The 24,102-nt window shown below is 38.2% G+C and overlaps 1 protein-coding gene across 1 annotated transcript in view; it reads left to right on the top strand.

The window, feature by feature from the left end:
* The window catches only part of SLC10A2 (solute carrier family 10 member 2), a 181,723-nt gene that overhangs the window by 123,720 nt on the left and 33,901 nt on the right, over positions 1-24,102 (top strand). Inside the window, exon 4 of the mRNA XM_044071953.1 lies at positions 9,618-9,793. Coding sequence (XP_043927888.1) covers positions 9,618-9,793 — 176 coding nt within the window. The remainder of the gene's footprint in view (positions 1-9,617; positions 9,794-24,102) is intronic.

Genomic DNA, 24,102 nt, shown 5'->3' with positions numbered 1-24,102 from the left:
ATTCAGACCAGTACAGCCAGACCACACTAGCTGTAATCACGCATGTTTCAGATGTTTTAGTGATCTTATCAACACAGCCTAAGTGGAATGTTTGGCTATACTGTAGAAATACAGGGCATTTTTAAACCAAGCTGATGCTCATAAACATTAGAGGGCCTGCAAATTATCTCAACTAACATCCAAACCCAATGTTAAATAGGTCTCACAGACAAACCATTCAGTAAAAACTAGATGAAAAACCCAGCCAAGTTTTAGTTTTCACTGTGTGATACCTTAAACCTCATGTAATGGAGGCCAATAAGATATAAGCAAATGACCCCTTACAGACATCACATGTTTCAGCCACATTGCTTCTGAATGCCCATGACTTTTTACTTTTTAATGTTAAAGTCTTTATGGGTACATGCAAGCCAAAAAAGCCAAACCCACTAGATGAGGACATGCGTGGTTCTCCTTTTTGGTGACCTCATCAGCACAGTATAAGTGGATTGTTTGTTTACACTTTAGAAACACAGACTTTTTTTAAACCCAGATCTTCTTTCTTCTTTTTCTTTTGGCTGTTCCCATTGGGGGTCGCTGCAGCGGATCATCTGTTTCCATTTCTTCCTGTCCTCTGCGTCTTGCTCTGTCACACCAACCACCTGCATGTCCTCTCTCACCACATCCATAAACATTATCTTAGGCCTTCCTCTTTTCCTCTTACCTAGCAGCTCCATCCTTAGCATCCTTTTCCCAATATACCCAGCATCCCTCCTCAGCACATGTCCAAACCACCACAATCTTGCCTCTCTGGCTTTGTCTCTAAACCGTCCAACCTGGGCTGACCCTCTAATATATTTATTTTTAATCCTGTCCACCCTTGTCACACCCAGTGCAAATCTTAACATCTTTAACTCTGCCATGCCCAGCTCTGACTCCTACCTTTTTGTCACTGCCACTGTCTCCAACCCATATAACATAGCTGGTCTCACTACCATCTTGTAGACCTTCCCTTTCACTCTTACTGGTACTCGTCTGTCACAAATGATAATTCCTATAAACATTAAAGTGCTTACAAATATATATATATATATATATATATACATACACACATATATATATATATATATATATATATATATATATATATATATGTAGGTGATATGATTCGACTGTTCACCTAATATCTGTACGAGTCTTCAAAAAATTCTAGTTCTACATTCTGCATTCTGCATTCTAAATATCAGTATTCGAAACCTTGATCTACTGTCCCAGTACAAACTGAGATTACCCCTTTCCTTATGTTTGAGAAACATCCTCACAGCTCTATATAGCAATAACCACTGGTCATTTCCACAAAGTGAGACTGGAGCCTGGCTAGCCACTTTTATTAAGACTGTTTCCTGTATTCTGTAGCTCTCTGGGCCCCCAGTTGCTCTCTTTCTTCACTTACTAAATAGAAATATACATACCACTGTTCTTCTCCCGTAAGACCACCTACTCAGTTAACTAATTTTGCCTGTGCATTATTCCACAAACTAGTATTAACTTGAGGACATGTGTGACATGCAAATATTTAACAAATGTGGAGGCAGTTCCCACACCTAAAGCAATGCAAAGTGTGCCCCAAACACTCACACCCTTACCCTTATCCAAAAGCAAAGGGAGCAGCTACTCCAGGAGCAGCTACTCCAGGTGCAAGGTGGTAGGTGATAAGATTGACAAATGTCAGTTGGTCAGTAGTGAAGCACCAACATGGAAAAAGATGCCAGTATTGGTTTTCCAATCAGGACTGAAGCACTTCAATACGTTGTGTATGGTATAAATTGTAGTAAGCTGCTTGCTGCAAATGTAGCAAGTAGTTTGCTATAGTCTGTAAAAGAAGATTTTTTTAAGTCTTCTCAGCCTAGAGTTGAAGGGGCAGATCAAGAAGAATGGACACAACTTACTCCTTAGAAGAAGAGCTCCAGACTGGGGAACAGATATTTATTTGTTTATTTTTTATTTATTTATTTATTTATGTACTTACTTACTTACTTTTGCTCCTCAACTTAGAGTAGAAGGACAACAGAGGACAACAGAGCTGTGAATGTCACAGAGTGGTAAATGAGCAAGCTATATTCCTGCTGTCATATTGTCAAAAAAATTACTTTAAAATGTTATATGCTGAAGCCACGAAAAAGTTTCTACCAACCCCTCCCCGAACTATTAAGAACAGAATTCTCCAATTTATACCATCCATGCACACCTACAGAATTACATCAACAAGAGTCAGATTGCTACTTATTTTGTACTCCTAAACACTCTACTAACAAAAATGTCTTCAAGATTTTTGACTCAGTTTTTAGGCATACAAATTCTACACTCACAGACAAAGATAGGATTACAGTCAGTTGCCTTTTGGGTGTTAGTACCTCTAATGTTATAAGGGCCCTAAAACCCTTTCCCAAACATGACTACAATATGACAGAATTTTCTATTCATATGACAAATGCAGGTAAGGCTTTCATCCTGAGTGGAGTCCCTCCATCACTAACAATGATGCTTACATAGAAAGAAAATAATTTACTTCAACAATTGGCTGAATAGCTGGTGTCATTCTAAAGAGAGACAGTATATGCCAACATAACATTCAGTCTTGATATCAACTGTAGTGGCTTCTCCATATTTATCAAGTGACACCCTCACCCCATGTGCAAAAATGTGAAAAAGGGGTTGTGGATGGACTGATGGATGGATGGATGGATGGATGGATGGATGGATGGATATCACCTCAAGACAGAGTCCCAGACACCCACACACACAACTCATAAAACTCCAGATTACCACAAATACACAAACTTAGAATTTATAGCTTGCTACATCTCACTTTCCACAACCCCAGAAGAAAATGCTAGATTCCTGAAAATATTTCAAGAGCTCTCTGTTTAAAAAAAATCCATTATTTTGGTAGACTTTATATACACTGTAATAAACTGCAGTACTTATAACCCCAATGTAGGATACAAACAGACTTTCTTGGACTTTATTATCAAACATTCCCTAATATAGATAATTAATAAACCCAGTAGAAGACTTAGTATTCTAGATCAGGTGCTCATGAATATAGCCTCTATATATACTCTTGCACTTGTCTCTCCTTCCCCAGTTAATTCAGACAACAAGCTTGTAACATTTTCTTTAAAATGACTAAACCCCATGAAACCATCTCTGAATGTAAGGACTACAGACAGGCAAAGCTCATACAATTATATGATGAATCTTAAGATTCACATATGACAGTACCATCTCAGGTGATGACACACAGTCTGCTTCATAGAGAAGTTCTATGCCAACTTAAGCAAGAGCAAAATAAAGTGGGGAATTCAAAAACAAGCCACTCTGGTAGTCCGCCATCATAACTAAACTTTACAACTAAGAGAAAAAACTCCTTTAAACATACATCAGATCAAAAACTTTTCATAAATAAGATAGCATAAAAATATTACCAGTTCACAGAAAAATGCTGTTAGAACTAGTAAAAAACCTGTGAATTTAGGCTAGCTTCTGAAGCTAAAAATAGCTATGTGTCCTTCTTTAGCTATGATAAAGAAATAAGGAATGATACCCAGCAATTCTCAAAACATATCCAAAATAGGGTCACCCACTTTGATACAACAGACATTGCCAATACACTAGAATACAAGTATAGTACAAAATATATCCATAAAACTTCTATCCAACCTCCACATATCCCAGAGGTCCTTACATTTCTCCTATTATCGCAAGGATCATGTTTTGAAAGTGATATCAAAGACCAAAAATATTTTCATGGGATTTGATGACATACCTTGGTGTTCAATAAACTTCTCCACTCACTGTTTAATAAAAGCTTCAGCACAGATTGTTTTCCCAAATCGTGGCATATGACAGTGGTGATACCCTTTCGCAACAGTGGCCCATCACAGACCCTGATAATTATAGACCCCATCAGCCTTATAAGACAGATCTTCAAAGCTTTGAAGTACATCATAATTGATCACATCAGTAAATCTCATTAGGCAAGATCCACAACAGTTTGGCTTCATCAAAGGATGATCCTATCTACTGAATCTAATTAACTTATAAAAGAGTGTCACACAGACTGGTAACAGTGGTCATGTTGTTCAAACAGCCCAAGCAGGCATTGTAAGGAAGCAAACTGTTTTATATATGTGTCCTTATATGGCATGTTGAATAGCAAACTGGCTGAAAGATAGACCAAACAGAGTTCATGAGCAAGTCCCTAATCTGAAACAATGAAAGTAACAGTGGAGTTCACTAGGGCTCTGGAATGGGACCCTTCCTCTTTAGCATTTACTTCTCTGATGTCCAAACTGATAACCAGGCCCTCTGTTTAACATAGTTTACAGATTACTGCAAATTCAGTGTTATTACCTGACACCTATAGCATTTAGAAAGACCTTACACTGGTTAATGCCTGACACACTGAAAATGGGTTCAAATTAAACATGGAGAAATGTAGTTTCATTTAGTTTGTCTAACAATCCCTATACACAGCATATAGCATAAATAATTTAATCAGGGACCTGGATACCTGAAATAACAGTTCCCTCTCCTTTGGTCATCATGTGGCAAATTTTCATTGCTGACAATATATGGACTGATACCTTTGGGTGCCATTAAGCTTACAAGATTGCCCCTTCCACACAGTAGCAAAAGTCATTGGTTTCCCTGTCATTCTGCATAAAATTATCTTTCTTTTGTAGGAGAAATTGCAGCCTGCAAAAAATATTTTTCAGTAGGGGCAATATATAGACTGACATCTTTGAGTTCTACCACATAAGCTGCTTAAACCATCTGTACCACTGAGCTTGCAGCCAGTGATACTGCTAAAGGAAAAGGACACTTCATGTGTCAGTGTACTTCAGGCTTGTTGAAGTCATTATATCTTTATATGTATGGCGTTCATACATATGAGCAGCTTGTCTTCCTTTGAGAAAGTAATCATTTAAGAATACTGCTACTGCTACTGTTCCTTTCAATGAAGATTGGCCCATGCTGACAACATAAACTGTTAATCTAAAAATATATCCTACCTCCTATCAGTTATACATCCAACTGTTTTTCTTTCCCATACTGAACTCTGTCAAAAGTTTACTCAGGACATTTATAGCTGCTGACTGTTCTGTTACATTTTTCTATAATTACATTGCAACACTTATCCAGTAGTTGATTGATGAAACTGATTGTTTCTCATACTCAGAAATATACCTGGCTCAGGTCTGTCCCTCTCCATTCCGCCTTGCTCCACTTGGGCTCATTCCACTACCCTACCATATTCCTAATTCCTACACACCCCTTCTGCAACTACATTTATATCTACATAAGAACTTCTTATTACTAAACAAACCCCATCCCCCCCCGACTGTATACCCACTCCAATTCTTTAGTCATCATATTCCTTCTACTTCACTTCCTGTACTTCAAGATTTATCTTGGTCATCACTTCCTGTTATTTAATTAACTTTATTTTTCCACCCTCCTTAGTTTATCACCTACTTTTCATCTTATAGAAATAACTGTTAATAATTTTCATTAATCCACTAAACATGTACCTCTTCTACTCCTTTTACTGCTACACACCACATGTTATATAGGGTCTACTTCATAAACCCGAAATCCCACTTACCCAACTTTCATATAACCGAGATGACAAAACTGACAACTCATAAGGCCAACCACCAAGAACACCGACTTACAACTCCAGGTAAGTAACCTTTTGGCCAACCTGAAAAACAACTGAAACCCAAAACAAATTAAACTCACCCATATGGGGGTCTTCACCCCCACACTCCCCAACTAAATATACCAACTCCGAGATCGCACTACCACAGGGATAAGGGGCAAAGTTCAGCATGGTGGCCAAGTGGTTACTTACCTAGAGTGAAAAGTCGGTGTTTCGGGACATCAATATTATGGATTTTCAGCCATGTTATCGCTGTTATATGAAAGGTGGGTAAGTGGAATTTTGGGTTTGTGAAGTAGACCCATTATATAACACCTGTATCACCAGCTCTAAAATTCCATATTATTATCTATGCTACACACATTATTAGCCAACCCTAGTTGGACAAAATTGCTTCCAACTTATTTATGTTACCTCCCTTCCTCATTTACAAATAGAAATCTTAAATTCAAGCCAATTATGAACATTGCCATTATTCCCTTTACTTAATTATATTTCCAAAGTATTTCCCTATGTTGTGATCTTCTGTGCGGAGTCTGCATGTCCCCACTGTGGTCGCGTGGGTTTCCTCCGGGTGCACTGGTTTCCTCCCACATCCCAAAGACGTGCTGTAGGTGGATTGGACATTCTAAATTGGCCCTAGGCATGAGTGCATGGATGTTTGGGCCTTCTGTGGAAGGTTGGGCACTGGGCTAGCAACTCGACACTGTAAAACTCCACTGCCAATCATGAGCGGATATGTGATCCACTGTGGCAACCCCTAACCGGGAAAAGCTGAAAGAAGAAGAAGAATTTCCCTATATTGTGATGTTGTATCCCCAAGAAACCTAAAAATCTTCTCCATCAGCATCTGAAATGTAGTTAACAAAGTAACCAAATTCAACTCCTGGATCTCTCATTCATTTCCTGACATTGCCATCCTCACTGAAACCTGGCTTTAGCCACACAAAAAAGACTCTGAAAATTTTCCTAAGACTATATGCCCAATTCCAAAACCTAAATTTGACTTACAATGCTAAAAAATGCAGGATTAGATTAAAAAAGGTCTGGGTGTGAAATTACACACAAAACTGAACATATTTCTGCATGCCCAAATATAAAAGGTTGAACTTAACAAGTTCCCATTCAGAATATGTTAAGGGGGGGGGGGGGCTGGTAGAGCCCCATTGCTGATTCCAAAAGGGGAACTGAGCTCATCTCACCAAAATAATTTGGCGCTGTACTTTAATGAGGCTTGCTGAATGAATGAGTTTTTCCATTTATATGTGGAACTTGGTATTGCAGTCCCTACTGGGTGAAACAGGCTGCTTACAGTACATAGTCCCACATACAGGTGGACGTGTACTGAAGGCTTCTAAAGTTGCAGGTGTACCTAGAGCCAACCCTCATGTATGGTTGTTTACAGTACAATCTGTCCCCATACTCCTCTGGGGATGGTTCACTTTATTATTTTTTTAAAAATGCATCAAAATCAATGCTGGGCTATTCTGTCTTCATGGCTGTGATGAATGTAGGCATGATGGCCATGCTAGTCTTCAAGCCTACATTCAAATGTCTATAGATAGAGCAGTTGCTCTCCATCTGTATGGCGGGCTGGTTGCAATAATAAGCAAGCCATCTGTATGGTGGGCTACGTCTGACACAGAGATGGTGCTGCTCTGCTCAAACACCTTAGCTAGACTTAATAGTCCTGCCCTCATGCAGTTTCAGCACTAGACTAAACAATGATAATGGTATACATTAACATAAAATGTTAGGGAATGTCATTATCTTATCTGGACACAGTAGCACTTCATTCAATTCTGTACCTTGGTATTGTGAGGTATTTAAAATGTGCATCCCTCTGGAAGTTATCATCCTGCAGGTGTGGTTTGGAGTTTGCACTTCAGTGTTGCAAGCAGAGGATGTCATAGACTGTTCACTGTTTCTAAGGCACTGTCATGGAATCCAGCCCCTTAAAGTTTGATGCATTGGAGAAGTCCATCTCTATGTCTATGAAAGTCTAGATACTGTATTTGTTGTCTGGTGGGAAGCCAGGCTGCCTGTAGTACCACTTTTCACATACAAGTAGAGCTATACTACACCACCTGGGAATCTATTGGTGAGGCGGCAGCTGAGCAGAATACTCCAGTGGGCTAATGGTCCCACATGTTCATCCCTGCTACATTCAGAGAGAATGCAGGCATGATGGCTGTGCGAACTCTCATGTCTGCACTCTCCCATCTACCCTACAGATGCCTACCCTGCCAAGTCTACAGGTAAATTCATACTGTGTTAGGCATATGTTGAGATTGTGCAGCATGTCATATTATAATCTTATCATCTGCTACTAGCATAGTAGGAATTCCTGTCATTGAATGCAAGGCACTGAAATGGGTAAACCCCACCCCTAAGTTGACACCATTTCAAGGGGCAGGAGTGGGATGTAGAGGTCACATAGGAGCAGCCATAGGAGGAGTCTGCTAGTCCAAATTTTATGAAATCCCACCTTAGGGTATATTGGTCATGTTTAGCAGCATTTTTGTTTTACAATTAATTTCATTTCCAATTGAACCCCTCATAAAGCTCCAAGCTGTTTTGCCAAGCATATAGATTATTGTGTAAGATTTGATATTTTAGTTTTGATGCTTAACCTGTTTTTCTCTATAATTACCCTCACAGTATAATACCATGACAGGTACTGAACAAATATTTGCATACAACTGTAAAGCATTATGGATAATTAGAGTAACTTACTACTTTAGAGGAACTGCATCTTATTTACATTGTGGTTTCAATGCTAGATTATCATGTGTCAATTTTGAATGTGAAGTGCTCCATTTGAAAGAATTAGTTGAATAACTAACTACTTATGATGCATTTAACATGGAAACATGTTACTTTATACATTAATTTAGGTTGTGAGGCATTGTGAGATCAATCTTTTTTGATGTCATGGCAGGGATTTTTAGCTCTGAAAAAATATGTTAGTAGCTGTCTTTATCAACAAAATAAAATTAAAAAAAATGTTTTTGCATCAAAACATCATAATTTGGCATTGTATATAGTTAGAAGGTTATATCTAACTCCAAAGTTCTGTTATTTAACATTTGCTTTAGAACATTACCAATACACATCAAAGATTTTTTGGAATCCCATCTTAAATCTGCTTCTTAAGGCAATTTGTCTTTTATGTGATTACTTTAGATATCGAATGTGATATAATTTTTGCTTCCAGTTTAGCCATTAGAACGTCCTCACGTTTTATTATTAAAGTGTTTTTTTAATGCTTCCCTTAGTAAATGTATATAATCAATCATTATTTAAGGGAGCAATCGCCTTAACACATACCATATCAAATTTTACAAAGTTTTGTGCAAATAGTGTGATATTTTTGCAATTAGTTTCATTGGTAGACACTACCTCTTGAAAATTTTCTTGAAGCTGAAAATTCATGCCATGACATCATTAAAGCCTGTGCCCTTGATGTTTCACTACCAATGTTAGCATATAAACTACTATTTTTCACGGTATGTACATCAATTTTCATGCAATTTGTAGCTGTAACATCAGGAGTATATCTGGAAATGAAGTTAACTGTAAAGTATATTTGCAGCTTTAATACCAGGAATATATCTGGAAATGAAATTAAGAGATGTATGAGAAATGTAACAATGCTCTTTAAACTTAAATTGCTGTGCAGAGAAATCTCCGGAAGTTCTCTTTCTCTTTTAATATGGAGTTTATTCAAAATAAATTTATAAACTGTTGGAGTTGGGCTGTTTTCTTCCTGTCTTTTTCTAGTGTTATTGTAATTAAGTATGATTTTAATAAAATTTGTTGTGGTATTTCCTTACCAAGCCTAATGAAATAGAATAGACTATACAAAATCTTGATGTTATAGTATAACCTGTTTTTTTCTGTCTCTCAGATTGGTTCCATTGTAGGGGGAATCCTGATCATCCTTATAGCTGTTGCTGGGGGAGTGCTGTATAAGGGATCTTGGGATACTGATCCACGACTATGGATCATCGGTGCAATATTTCCAGTCATTGGGTATATTTTAGGGTTTATTCTTGCTTGCATAGCTGGCCTGCCATGGTACAGGTAACCAAAAATACTTTCTATATTTGTTGCTGATAAGATAGATATAGCATTTTCACTTCCTGTAATTTTATTTATGTATCCATATATGCATGTATTTATTTATTTATTTATTTTACTCTGCCTTGCTTTTTTACATGAAAATAACCCTCCTTTACAACATAGAGTTTATGCTTTAAAATAATAGTATTTTTCAAGGTGTGCATATTAAGCTCTAATCTTTTGCATGAAATGTATAGTATTTCAACCATAAAATCTTAAGTCAGTGTTTGCTATCTAGTAGAAAGCTAAAACATATACCATGTGTGTCGTAAAACAATTGCACTGATATCTAGCTATGCAAGTTTTTTTTTGAAAGGCCAATATCATCAGAGCCTGATTAGAACAGTTTTCATCATAGCTTTTTCTTTTGTGCAATGCTTATCTCCCTATATACCAGATGATATTATTTTAGAATTTATTGTACATCATAGAGACAAGATGGGGATTACCATACTGGCACAATTTTCTTTTTTCAGATAGAACGTTTTCCTCCCACAATGCACTTTATAACACACAATCTTTCATTGTAGTTCAGATGTTTCTCCCTTTTCGTAAATTGTGAGCTGAACAGTTTGAATTATTGCCTTCTTTGAGAATTACTAGAAAATACAAGCACATATTTTTCAATGATTCTCTTTCACTTGTGTACTATACTATCACCTGAAAATAATTACATTTGACATTTCCTCTCTTAGCATCAGAGAGTGGAATTAGCTGCTTTTTGTTGCATAGATCAAAAATTTCTTACCTGCAGGAATCCCTCCCTTACTTACCAACTTTGTTATTTTGAAGCATCACTTTTCTATTAATTGCAGTAAGACGTTGTCCTGTTCGATTCTCAGCTAGAGCGTCTTCTGTGTGGAGACATGCATGAATGGGCATACCTTCATTGAAGGTTGTGCATCAGGGCTGGCAACCCGGCACGTAAAAATCTACTGCCAATCATTAGCGGACCAGAGTTCCGCTGTGGCGACCCCTAACCGGGAAAAGCCGAAAGACACAACAACAACTTTTCTATTAATTGTGTCAGAGCCACACACATAACTGTGATTGACAATTAACACTAACAGAACTGCCCTATATTTAGCAGTCATTTCTATTCTGTTTTAGACCAGCAAAGAGTTGAGTAATCCTGTAGTCCTAGACAATCAAACTAATTTTATAGATTCAAATGGGGAGAAGAAAGGTAGAGCTGCAAATATCTTGCTGTGCTGGATCATCCTTGGTTGGAAGACTGAAATGTAATCAATAAAAGGATAAAAAGAGGCACTGAGACAAATTCCTACATTACAAATTGTTAGACTTCATGCAAATCTAGCCTACTGTGCATGTAGGAGTATGGATAGCATATAACATTTGGTGAAACCTTTTTTTTTTTGCATAGTCCAACTTCAGTCAACTAAATGTGGCCCCATATCTAACCAAACTTAAAGATTATATCCTAACTATATTATATATTTTGTAATGTGCTATCATTTTGTGTAATTTTATGTTTTTTTTTTTTTTTTTAATTCAATGTTATTATAAATTTTAAAGACGCACATACTGACATTTCTAAATGTATGTCCCTTTTGAGCAATTTTATACAATAAAATTTTAAAATATATGTTTCTAACTAGGAAATTAATACTATAAATATTAATGTTGGTGAGGCTGCAGTAGTAGTGATTGTAAAACACCATATGCTGAAAAATTTAAGAAAAGCTATGTTGGTCATCAAAAAAAAAAAAACTCTGGAACACAGACATGAGGAATATCTTTTACTGAACCAAAAAAGTTTTTGCAGGAGCACCAGATTCTGTAAAGTTCATGGAATCTGGCACATTATGCCAATATCAGAGGAAAAGTGGATAACAATGTAATATGTAAACATGCCACAGTGAACTCATAATATTTTGGTGCACAACGGAATGTCTCAGAAGTACCAGCACATTTTATATCAGTCACACGTACTCCATAAGTAATGAAAAATCTCACAATCTATACTGCCTGACAGTCTAAATACATATCTTTAACAGAATCTCTCCAGTAAACTTAAAGCAACTATTGAATATCACTGTAAGTCTGTTATTATTAAAATATGCTATCTATTACTGAAGGATTCCAACAGAATCCATACATTTTTTAATAAAACATTAATAAAGGTGAAGGGGCATCAGAGCCACATTGTCACAGCTAACATTAGCTAACAATGGGTTCAGGACATGTGTCATGTGTGGGAAACACAGGGAATGCACATACCTAAAGAAATTTTGAGCTAGAAAAGCAGATATGAGGTATAGGTGAAGAAAAGGGACAAACAAGAGGTATGCTGGAATAGGAAAATATGAAGGAAAGTTAGAGGACCATGGCAATTGTTTTTTTTTTTTAAATAGAAGGAAAGGTAAAGATAGGAAAGAGGAGGAGAAGGCCATCACAGCAGGTATAGCCATAGAACAAATCTCACAACACATGACAAACAAGGGTTGGAAAACAATAGTAAGCACAGGTAAGTTACACAGACAGCACAGTGCACAATATCGACAATGGAAAGTTGCCAAACAGGATGGGGATGCATAGCAGCCATGGTGAAATACAGAAAAACATATCTATGTATGCAATATCTTTCTATGCAAACTGTGTGGTAGTCATACATGGATGTGTATTACCAATGGTAGATGTGTACTGTAAGGTAATAAATAAGGATCACCGTACACATTGGATTATCCAAGTGCAACTAACTCTGGGCAAGTCCACAGTCCAAATTGCAACTTGCTACAGATCTCCCACCATGCCCCAGGATTCCCACTCCTCATTTCTTGATACACTGGAAAATATTAGGGTACAACCCAGCACCCTAATAATGGGCGATTTCAACTACCCCACCATTAACTGGGAAAACTACTCATGTACCAACTCTTTTGCTCAGCGTTTTCTGGAATTCATAAATTCCAACACCTTGGATCAACTTATCCACACCACCACCAGGGGCAGCAATATCCTAGACCTGGTCATTACCAACATGGGCGACTGGTGTTCCACACCAGAGGTCAATTCCTCATTGGTCAGATCAGACCACAAGCTAATCAGCCTGGACATCCACATCCTGCCCACCACCCTCCATTAGGGAAACCACTGTAAAAAATTTCTCCAAAGCCAACTTCACGCTTCTTAAGACAGAAGTGGCAAACTTCACAACACCCATGCAGACGGACAATAGAGGTATGACTGCTGAATCATACACAAATGCACTTTATAAGCACTTACACGAGTGCATGGATTGTGCTATCCCTAACAGAATCAAGATGCTATCCTCCAAAAAAAAGGAAGCCATTCTGGTGGTCCCCTGCCACAAACAAACTCTACAACAGAAGAAAGAAACTGTTGCAAAAAAGAGTAAAATCCCATGACTGGAAGAACTCCCTCATCAGCCTCAGTAAGAAGCTGAGATCCCTCATAAAATCCTCCAAAACTAGTTATGAAAACAAAATCAACACTGATTCTAAAGACAACCACAAAGCATTCTATAGCTATGTCAAGTATCTCAATGACAACACTCAGATCTGCTCTGAGTTACAGCACAATGGCAATAAATATACAGAACCAAATGATATTGCCAACATCCTGGCAGATAGGTTCAGTGCTAACATGACCCCCACCCCACCCCTTAAAGGGCCCATCTCTATACTGGAAGAATGCAAAGTTCTTGTAATCACGGCTGCACAGGTAAAAACCACACTCTCCAAAGCCAAGAACACAGCATCCATGGGACATGACAACATCCCAGGCTGCATTCCACATGAACTACAGAATGAACTACCACCCCACCTAAGCACCATTTTCAGTCATAGCCTCACCTCAGGCTTTGTGCCCACTGAATGGCGCACAGTGACGGTTATCCCACTCCACAAAGGGGGAGCCACCAGAGACCTCAGGAACTACCGCCCCATTAGCCTAACAAGCCTGATCTGTAAGGCCATGGAATGTATCATCATGGAACTTATAAACAAAGACATTGGTAATCTCCAAATTCTGGACCCCACCCAGTTTGGGTTTATAAAAGGCAGATCATGTCTCCTAAACCTGATTGACTTCTTTGAAGCAGTCACCAAAACCGTAGACGAGGGTAAGGTGGTTCACACAGCCTATCTAGATCTCGCCAAGGCTTTTGACACCATCCCCCACTCTGGAATTATAGATAAACTTACTAAACTAGGTATAAATCCCTATGTCACAAGAAGGGTTGCCAACTGGCTCACTTGCAGAACCCACATTGTGAAAGTAGCAGACTCCAAATCCGACTTCAGACCAGTGACAAGTGGAGTACCACAGGGTTCAGTCCTGGGTCCTCTCCTGTTTAGTATCTACTTTTCTGAAGTACAGGCTAACACAGAAGGTCTTTGGCTAATGAAGTTCACAGATTACTCTAAACTAGGAGCCATAATTGAAACTTCTAATGATGTGGACATCCTACAAAAGGGCCTCACTGAGACAGATGCCAGGTGTCAAAGCCATGGCCTCAAGCTCAATGTCAAAAAGTGCATTGTCATCCCCTTTGGTAAAACGCTGTACCCATGATCTGCCACATAGGTGGTAGTCTACTTAACACCAAAAGTGTGATAAGAGACCTTGGGACACAGGTGGACAGTAGTCTCTCCTTTGATAATCACATCTCCACAGTAGTCAGGAAATCCTTCTATGTGGCACACCTCATCACAAAAGGTTCCTCATCCAGGAAAAAAGAGGTCATTGTTCCCCTCTACTCATCACTCATTAGACCCATTATAGAGTACAATACCCCTTTTGGTGTATACCTCATAAGACATCTACAACAATGGGAAAGGCTGCAGAAATACCTCACAAAGAGGATTATTGGCCTCAAACAGATGCCCTACGTAGACCGCCTCAAAAAACTCCAACTTTACTTCATCGCATATCACCTACTCAGAGGCGATCTGTGCCTAACATTCAAAGCTATGTCAAACCCAGAGCTGTTGGACATGCTCCACTTAAAGAAATCCCAATCCCTATGAGCTACATGCTCTAAGGACCTAAACCTTGTCACCACAATAAACAGAACATGCTGAAGGGATAGATTCCTGTCCCAGAGACTTCCCATACTCTGGAACAAACTACCTATCTATATCTAACAAAGCTCCTCATTAGCACTCTTCAAGAAAAATCTTAATGATTGGATGGGAAATAGGAAATTCACCCCGGGGAATCACCTCTGTGGCTCTGCTCAACAGGGGCACAGGAAAATAATTTTCTTGGGTGGCAAAAGCCAGGGTACCTTTTTGGCTAGGCTTCTATAGGCCCTAGGGCCGATAGCCTAGTACCTACCTATAAACCTATGAACCTAAGTAAACACATATCTAAGTAGTCTGTCAGCAGTACAAGTGTAAGGCAAACTGCATCACAGATGAGCAAATACAGATCTAGGAAGGCTAAATAATTCCAGCAAAGGACAGAACAGAAAGTCCAAGCATGTATGTGAAGGGTAAACAATGAAGCACAATGCCAAACAGCACTACTGCAGGAAAGCAGAAAACTGCCTGCTACATACACAAGTAGGTGTACACAACCCAAACAAATGTGTAATGGAATGCATATAAATGATGTACATATGCCACATCAAAGGCAATACACATGTGTAGGTTTAGATGTATATGTATGACTGTCAGGTACCTAAATGGAATGTACATGAAAGCAATGTCAATACACATACATGCACCAATGACATGTAAGAATTATGTTCACAAATCTAACACTACAGATCAATACAAAATATCAGGTTGTCCACATGAATTTAACAATGTGTGATGGTTAACACACAAGTATAACGACAGAAGCGATGTAGTACAAGCAGTAGCCAGCGACTTGTGTGCATATGTCCTGCATCTGTATAATGGCCATAGATTTGGCACATGCTGACCTTGTAAACAAAGTAATACATGACAATGGACCATAACTGCAACAAAGGCAAACATATCCAGAAGATTTATTATGTAACTATGAAGGTGGAAGGGAAGTGGACAACATGGCTCCACATCAAGGAAGACAATGATAAAGCAGGACAACAAGGTGAAGTTACACATTGCAAATGCATGGGTACAACACACAGGGTGCTGCTAAAGCCAGCCCAAAACAGATTTAAGCAAATGACAGCTGTACGTCACATGGACGGACTACCCATAGGTATGACATACCTTTATATGACCCAACATGGCATCAGCATTGCCAACAAACAGCACACAACATGACATCATGCCAGTGTGACAGCATGACAACTGTCATTCAAAACACATGGGCAATGGCATGGACATCTGCTGCACATACATGACCATACCACTATGGTAGTGTTGGACTATGGACAACATGTGTTGTCTGTCAGTTTCTGTCAGTAAAACACAAGTTTGCAGGGTAATTGTTGCAGCAGTAGCTGCAGGTTAACTGTCACAATATATGGACAGCTGAATGTGGAAGGAAAGTGTAATGTGTTAATGGGTGTCATACACACTTTGAAACACAATTAAATGTCACACAATGATATCTACATTGTATGTTTGCATATGTAACACATAAGGTTGGCAACTACATGGTATGCATGTTCAACGGTACATATGCAGTCTAATCAATTATATGTCAAACAGCACATTGGTAACATTACACAACTGGAGCTCACAGACAATACTTATGGACCTGAGGGACCACCCTGATAGGGATAAACATCACAAATGACCTCTCAGGCTATCTCCCTGAATGAATCACTCATAGCCCATGCCATGTCCATGAAAAATTCTCCATCATGCCCCTCATCTGTGTTTGAAACTCATTGGTCACAACCTCCCAGATCTGTTACCACTAATTGTCTCTGTGTTGTTCCTAACATTGTCTCCTTTTAGGTGCAGCAGGGATGATGACACTTGTAGGTCCTTCTTCCTCGTCAGCATTCTTGCAATCATCATGGCCATCATCATCTGAGGACTCCAGCAGTGGCCTGGTATGCACTCATTGTCTACGTCTAATTGGTGATTATCCATGGGTCTCATGCTCTGTCAAGATGAATCACAACACAGGACAGAAATTACATATGTATACTTAATACTACCTGTCTTCATAAACTACCCACTGTGACACAATGAACAAGCAGAAAACAGTCCTCATGAAACATTAAAATACATTATGACCTTAGTCCTTATACCACCATATGCAATGTACGTCAGTGGTCAAAACCATAACAGTGAAAAGCAAATGTCTATCACTCTAACACATTCCCATGAAGACCATAGCTGACTTTAAAATGAAACTGATGTGCACATCTGCAATCTAAGATACATTAATTAACATTCCATCCACATGTGAGTTCTACATCGAAAAATATGCTACTGAAGGTGTATTAGCATACATTGAAGTTTTTAAGTAAAACACAGTTCAAGTTGAAATGGTGCAAACATTAGCAAGTAGCACAATTATAATCAACAGAATTGTCACTAGTGAATGGCTGCTAACGCACACAATACCTTTCCTGTGTCACTTATCTATACGTATGGACATGTCCAATAACAGAATATGTCAGGGGGACTGTATCCAAGCACAATGTGAGCAGTTCAATCAAGGCCATGCAATTGCATGCTTACCACAGCTTACTGGTGGAAATCGTGACATAACCTGAACATGAATAGTTATTAACTGGCCAGTTGCAAGCAATTTTGCAAAATATTAAGGTTATAGTGTACTGTTTGACGTTTTTGTTTCACTCATAACAATCAATGAACCAGGGACAAATCTCAACAGAATCAGGGACAAATGAAGAAATAATGAGAGACAATCACAGGCACTTGAAATATTAATACTATTAACCTGAAGCATTGAAAGAATAAGAAAAATGTGAATTGAAATAGATTTTATGAAGAAAATGAAATCTATAACTCTAATTATTTTCATTATCTATTAAGTGTAACGTACCACCTTTTCTCCAAACGTCAGACGTTTTAGGAGGGATTAAGAGGGACAGTGCTAACATTTGAGTCAAAATTAAGGGCGTCACTGACAATCAGGGACACTTTCAGTATTTTACTCAGTTTTTCTGTATAATCACACCCACAGTATGATGTCATGGTAGGTACATAACAAAGATTTCCATAAAGATGCAGAGCATTATAGATAATTAAATCAATTTACCTCTTTAGAGGAGTTTCAACTTATTTACTTTTTGGTTTCACTACTACATCATCATGTGTTAATTGTCAATAGCAGGTGATCCATCTGCATGAATTATTTGTAAAATTGCCTTTCTATGAAAAATAAATTATTTCTGATGCATTTAACATGGAACTACCGTAGTTTATACATTTATTTAGGTAGGGAGTCATTGTGGGTTCAGTCTTTCATGATGTCATGGCAAATATTTTCAGCTCTGAGAAAAATTTTCAGGGGGCATCACTGCCAACAAAATGAAATGCTAAAAAAAAAATATTACTTCAAAAACTGTATAATTTGTCATTGCATATAGTAAGGAGATTATATCCAATTCCAAGGGTTTGTTACTAAACTCTTGCTTTAGAATATGACCAATACACTAAGATATTACACAATGAAGATTCTAGCTTTACTAAGTCTTTCTTGCAGTTTCTATTGAATTGTATTGTATTTGTCTGTGTAACCTTTTACCCTTTTCTTTGATGTTGTTTGGAATATTTTGTAGACACCTTAATGTTTATGGGCATCAGATAGGATTTTAAGCCCTGTGTATCTAAAGTATAGCCAAACAATCCACTTATGCTGTATTGATGAGATCATAAAAAGTCTGAAACATGTTATATCAACAGCTAGTGGGATTTGTTTTTTTGGGGGGGGGGTTGGCCTAAATGCACCCATAAAGACTTAAAATACAAAGTCATGGGCATTCAGAAGCTATGTACCTGAAACACTGGTATGTCCTTAAGGTGTTATTTGCATGAATCTCATGGGACTTCACTACAGGAGGTTTAATGTATTACACAGTAAAGATTCTAGTTTTACTATATATTGTAGTTTTTACTGAAAGTTTTGTCTCTGTAAAAAGGTTACCTTTTTACCTTTGCTTGGACATTATTAGATGTTAGTAGAAAAGATCTGGGAAAAGAGATTTGGAGGCAAGAGAAGGCAGAAGAAGACAGTCAGTGGAAAGGAGGTTGAAAAGAGCAATTTGGAACCACTTGCTTTGAAACTAATGAGCATGTCCTTCCCAGGTGGCATGGAAAAGTAAAAGGCTGTAGCATTCACCACATGAGTGAATTGGTGAACACAATCATTTTTTTCATCATAAAGAAAAAAAAATAACTTGCTAGAGTGATTCTGTGAATAACTTTGCTGAGTTAACTGGGAGCCTCTTCCCATTTTGGGGAACAGCACATGGCTAATTAGCATAGCCACTCCCCTGGACTGCTCCCCAGTGAGACCACTCTCTGTGCTTTGGCCCCTGGCAGAAGAAAACTAAAGCAGAAGAATGGTGTCAGAATCAGAAAGGCTTGATGTGATGCAGAAACCTTCCAAGTTAATGCTTTTACATTGCTGTAAGGCTTTCTGGTTCCATCCCTTTATTATACTAATCAGATTCAATTCCCCTTATTCTGTCTCAGCAATGCTGTTGTCATAAAATGCATGAATTTCAACATAGATAGAAAGATCCTTATTTTATTTACCCAATGTGATTAATAGTATTGCTTCATTCTTGTTCATTTCAATTTAAACTGAAAATGTTCCCCTTAAAACATCAATATTTACTCATAACATAACTGCATTAATAATGTGAACTAATATAAATTTCACATGTGATGCCTCATAGAACTATTGAATCATAAAAGATTCAAGCTAACTTGGCCCTGTGGCCTTTTACGCCTTGCCAGTACCAACCTTAGATGTTACCTCCTTTTTCAGGGAAGTACAGGCCAGTCATACAGGGGTGAAACTGTGATTATCCATCCAGTTATCTAACCCCTTTTTGAAGAAAAAAAGAAAGAAAGAAAGAAAGAAAGAAAGAAAGAAAGAAAGAAAGAAAGAAAGAAAGTATGTCTACTCCAAAGATGTATTAACATTACATGACAAATCTCTATTTCCACCATGTTTTGTTTATTTGCTGAAGTGTTAGTGAGACTCTTTGATTTGTTGAGGTATAAGAGATTTTGAACTTCATGACCCAATGGCCAAAATGTCAGGCACAAATTTCCACTAAGGAGTTTGTAGGAAACTGAATAAAGGGACAGTGCTTCCAGCCTCTCCTGATAGCTCCTGTCTTTCAATCCTGCGGTCTTTTTGGGTAGGTATCTCTGTGGGCTTTCTGATTGCTTAATATGCTTAGTAAGATATCCTAGAAGGGGTATTGTATTCAGTAATAGTCTAATCAATGTGGAAAATAGAGGACTAATAAAATCCTTGGATCTAAAAGAAATGACATTTGCAATCAACTATACCAGGTAAAAAGATTTCCTAAGCAGTGTTGCAATGTGATGGTCAAAGATGAGGGAATTGTCTACACATGTTCCAAGGTCTCTCACCAGACATGCATTCTGAAGCAGATGTTATATATATTGTAAGATAAACGAACCATAAAGATGTACAAACTGTTTAACTATAAGCCAAATAAATAACGGTAATGGATGTAGAACGACTTCTTTATTTACTGTTAAGCACTTTTCATTTGTCTCAAATGGCAAACTTCATCAGACAATGAACAACAGCTAAAACCTTCCATTTATATATTCAAAGTTACTGCCATTTCCTTTTAAACAGGAAGTGACATATTCAGTACTTTTCTTAAAAACGCATACCTCATGATAAAAACTTATTACTAAAATATAACCATTATTACACTGTCTAATCACCGAAGCCAACATGATTCATACTACAATTAATTAAATATATTATATACATTAAATAATTTTTAAATCACTTTTTAAAAATTATGTATGTGTGTGTATATATATATATATATATATACAGAGATATTCATGAATTAAGTGAAAAATTTACTACACCTATCGTACTAGCAATACATTCTTTGAGACCCAATGTTTGTTAAAATTACAACTGCTACATACTTATGAAATAAGTAAATATCAATATAAATGTTTACTGTGATACTTAGACTAAAAATTCATATGATATTCTATTTTTTATTATTTATTTCTCACATTTTTTGTTTTTTATTACTATCTAGCCAATGCCTTTAACCTAAGTATACTATTAATAGTGTAGCAACCATTTAATCATGGCCATACACGTGAATGTAGGTGCAGTTGCCAAACCAATTAACAGTAAAAAAAGAAGTCGTTCTACATCCATTACCATTATATTGTAAGATGGATGAATGGATTTTTTTACCAAATGTCATATTGCCTTTTTTAGCATTTGGTTTAAACCCACTTTTTAAGCACCAGTTGTTGACATGTGTGTGTTCCAGTTGGAGTTTCTATGTATGGGGGTTCTGGGCTTGTGGATGATACCCAGTCTGGAGTCATCTGCAGATGTGCTTAGCCAGAGATCCCCATTTATAATTTGAAGATCAGCAAAGCAGATGCCAAAGAGTAGGTCTCCCAGCATAAAACCTGACTAACACCACTGGTCACTTTCATTTTTACTGAGGACACACCTGCCATCTTCACTATATCAGTTTTATCCCTCAACCAATTGTTTCAAGGATCAAATTTGCACTTAAATTATTTCCTGGTTTGTTGGTTATCTCTATTAGATCCAAGTAACTAGTGCCATTGTGAATACGTTCTGAGCAATGTTGGATGTTTATTCCTTAGTTTCTTAATGTAAGTAAAGAAGAATTAGTAATTGTCTTTAGTTTCTGATGCTATTCTAAGTTAATGCGATGCCTTTGTACTCCTGATGGTGCTTTTTAGGTGCTAATGATAACTTTTTTAATTTAAACATAGATTTGATTTTTTTTGGGGGGTATACAGTTTTAGAAGCTTTTTTTCTATTATTATTTCTATTATTGTATTTTTTTATTTATGCATGTGGGCCACTGATACAGTTTATTTTTACAATTACAATTTTGACTAGATCTGGTAGGGACTCCCAAGTCAATGCACTTTTCTAGGTGCACATAGAGTTTATTTCCATAACTACTTGTTATGTCAGTATCTTGGGTAATACAGCCAGAAGCATGAAAGAACTAATAGAAAATTACCTAGGAATTCAGCCAAAATTACTACTTCCAGAATGGAGTAGTAGTTTAATTCTCTGGCTTAAAAATACTACCACTGTTTTTTTTTAGAAACTAACACTTGACCAGAAACCAATGGTAGCGAATTTAGGAAAGGCAAAGAAAAACACTAAATCAGATACCAAAACAAAATGTAGTAACATTCAGTCTTCTGTATCAACACAACAGAACAGTTTTTTTAAACCAAATAAGTTAAGCAAGACTGAATAATATAGCACTTACATAATGTACTAGGCTACTAAAATGGCAACAGGCACCAATATTTTCATGCTGTTTACTTGATCATAGGTTCATAGGTTCATACTAGGCTATCTGCCCTAGGGCATTTATAAGCCACCCATTTTAAATTAATTTTGCTATGCCCTTTTTCGAGTTTAGTATACTGTGTATTAGTATACTGTGCCTCTGTCTAACAGTGACACAGAAGTGATACCCGGGGTAAACCTACGATCTTCCATCCACTCTTCAAGATTAAATGTAAGATTCCTCTTGAAGAGAGTCAATGAGGGACTCTGCCTAACCTGGACTGGGATTTTATTCCAGAGTGAAGGGAGCCTCTGGGTTATGAATCTGTCCCTCCAGCATGTCCTATTTATTTCAGTGCTGAGGTTCAAGTCTCTCGAGCGCGTAGCTCGATGGGATTTGGATTTTCTGAGGTGCAGCATGTCCATTAATTCCGGGTTGGACATGGCTTTATACGTCAGGCACAGATTGCCTCTGAGCAGCCGGTATGCCACTGAGTAGAGCTGGAGTTTCTTTAACCAGGCAGCATATGGCATCTGTTTGAGCCCTTTGATCCTCCTGGTGAGGTACTTTTGGGGACTTTCCAGTTGCTGCAGGTGTCTGATAAGGTACATCCCAAAAGGGGCATTGTACTCAATTATGGGCCTGATGAGGGATTAGTAAAGAGGCACGATGATCTCCCCTGATCTAGATGTGAATCCCTTCATGATTAGGTGGGCTATATAAAATGTTTTGCTAACCACTTTGGCCACGTGGTTGTCAAATGAGAGATTGCTATCAACTTGGGTCCCCAGGTCCCTAATTAATTCTTCTGTACTTAATGGATTACCACCTATGTGGTAATTTGTGGGCACTTTGTTTTTGCCAAAGGGGATGACTATACACTTTTTGGCATTTAGCTTGAGGCCATGGCTCTGGCACCAGTTGTCTGTTTCTATGAGGCCCTTTTGGAGGATGCTTGTGTTGGCTGGAGAGTCGATTATGGTGCCCAGTTTGCAGTCATCTGCGAATTTGGTCAGCCACAGTCCTTCTGTGTTGGCCTGTACCTCCGAGAAATATATACCGAACAAGAGAGGTCCCAGGAATGAGCCTTGTGGGACGCCACTTGTAACTGGTTTGGAGTATGACATGGCTCCAGCAATTCTAACCATGTGGGTTCTGTCCTTGAGCCAGTTTGCAGCCCATCTAGTGACATAGGGGTTTATATTTAAGCTGGTGAGCTTATCTATAATGCCCGAGTGGGGTATTGTATCAAAGGCTTTTGCGAGGTCCAGGTAGGCTGTGTGGACCACCTTCCCCTCGTCAATGGCCTTGGTGACTGTTTAAAAGAAATTGACCAGGTTTAAGAGGCAGGATCTGCCCTTAACAAAGCCAAACCGGGTAGGATCCAGTGTCTGTAGGCCCCCAATATCTTTATTTATGAGGTCCATGATGACATAGGGGTTTAGATTTAAGCTGGTGAGCTTATCTATAATGCCCAAGTGGGGCATTACGCACTCTGACTAGGCTTGTAAATTCCCTAGGGCAGATAGCCTAGTATGAACCTATGAACCTATGATCCTTTCCAAAGCTTTGCAGACCAAGCTAGTCAGGCTTATGAGCCGATAGTTTCCAGGATCCATTGAGGCACCACCTTTGTGGAGAGGGACCACTGTTGCTGTACGCCACTCTTTGGGTACATATCCTGTAGTAAGGCTGAGATTGAACAGTAGTTTTATGTTTGGGTTTACCTCTTCTTAGAGTTCATGTAGGATGCAGCCTGGGACACCGTCTGGTCCCATTGATGCTGTGTTTTTTGCTTTGGAGAGGGCGGCTCTTACCTGAGCATCTG

This window comes from Protopterus annectens, chromosome 5.part0 (genome assembly GCF_019279795.1).
Source record: "Protopterus annectens isolate FY-2018-M chromosome 5.part0, PAN1.0, whole genome shotgun sequence".
Lineage (NCBI taxonomy): Eukaryota > Metazoa > Chordata > Ceratodontiformes > Protopteridae > Protopterus > Protopterus annectens.
Note: the sequence above shows the minus strand (reverse complement) of the source record. Positions and strands in the feature narration are given on the sequence as shown.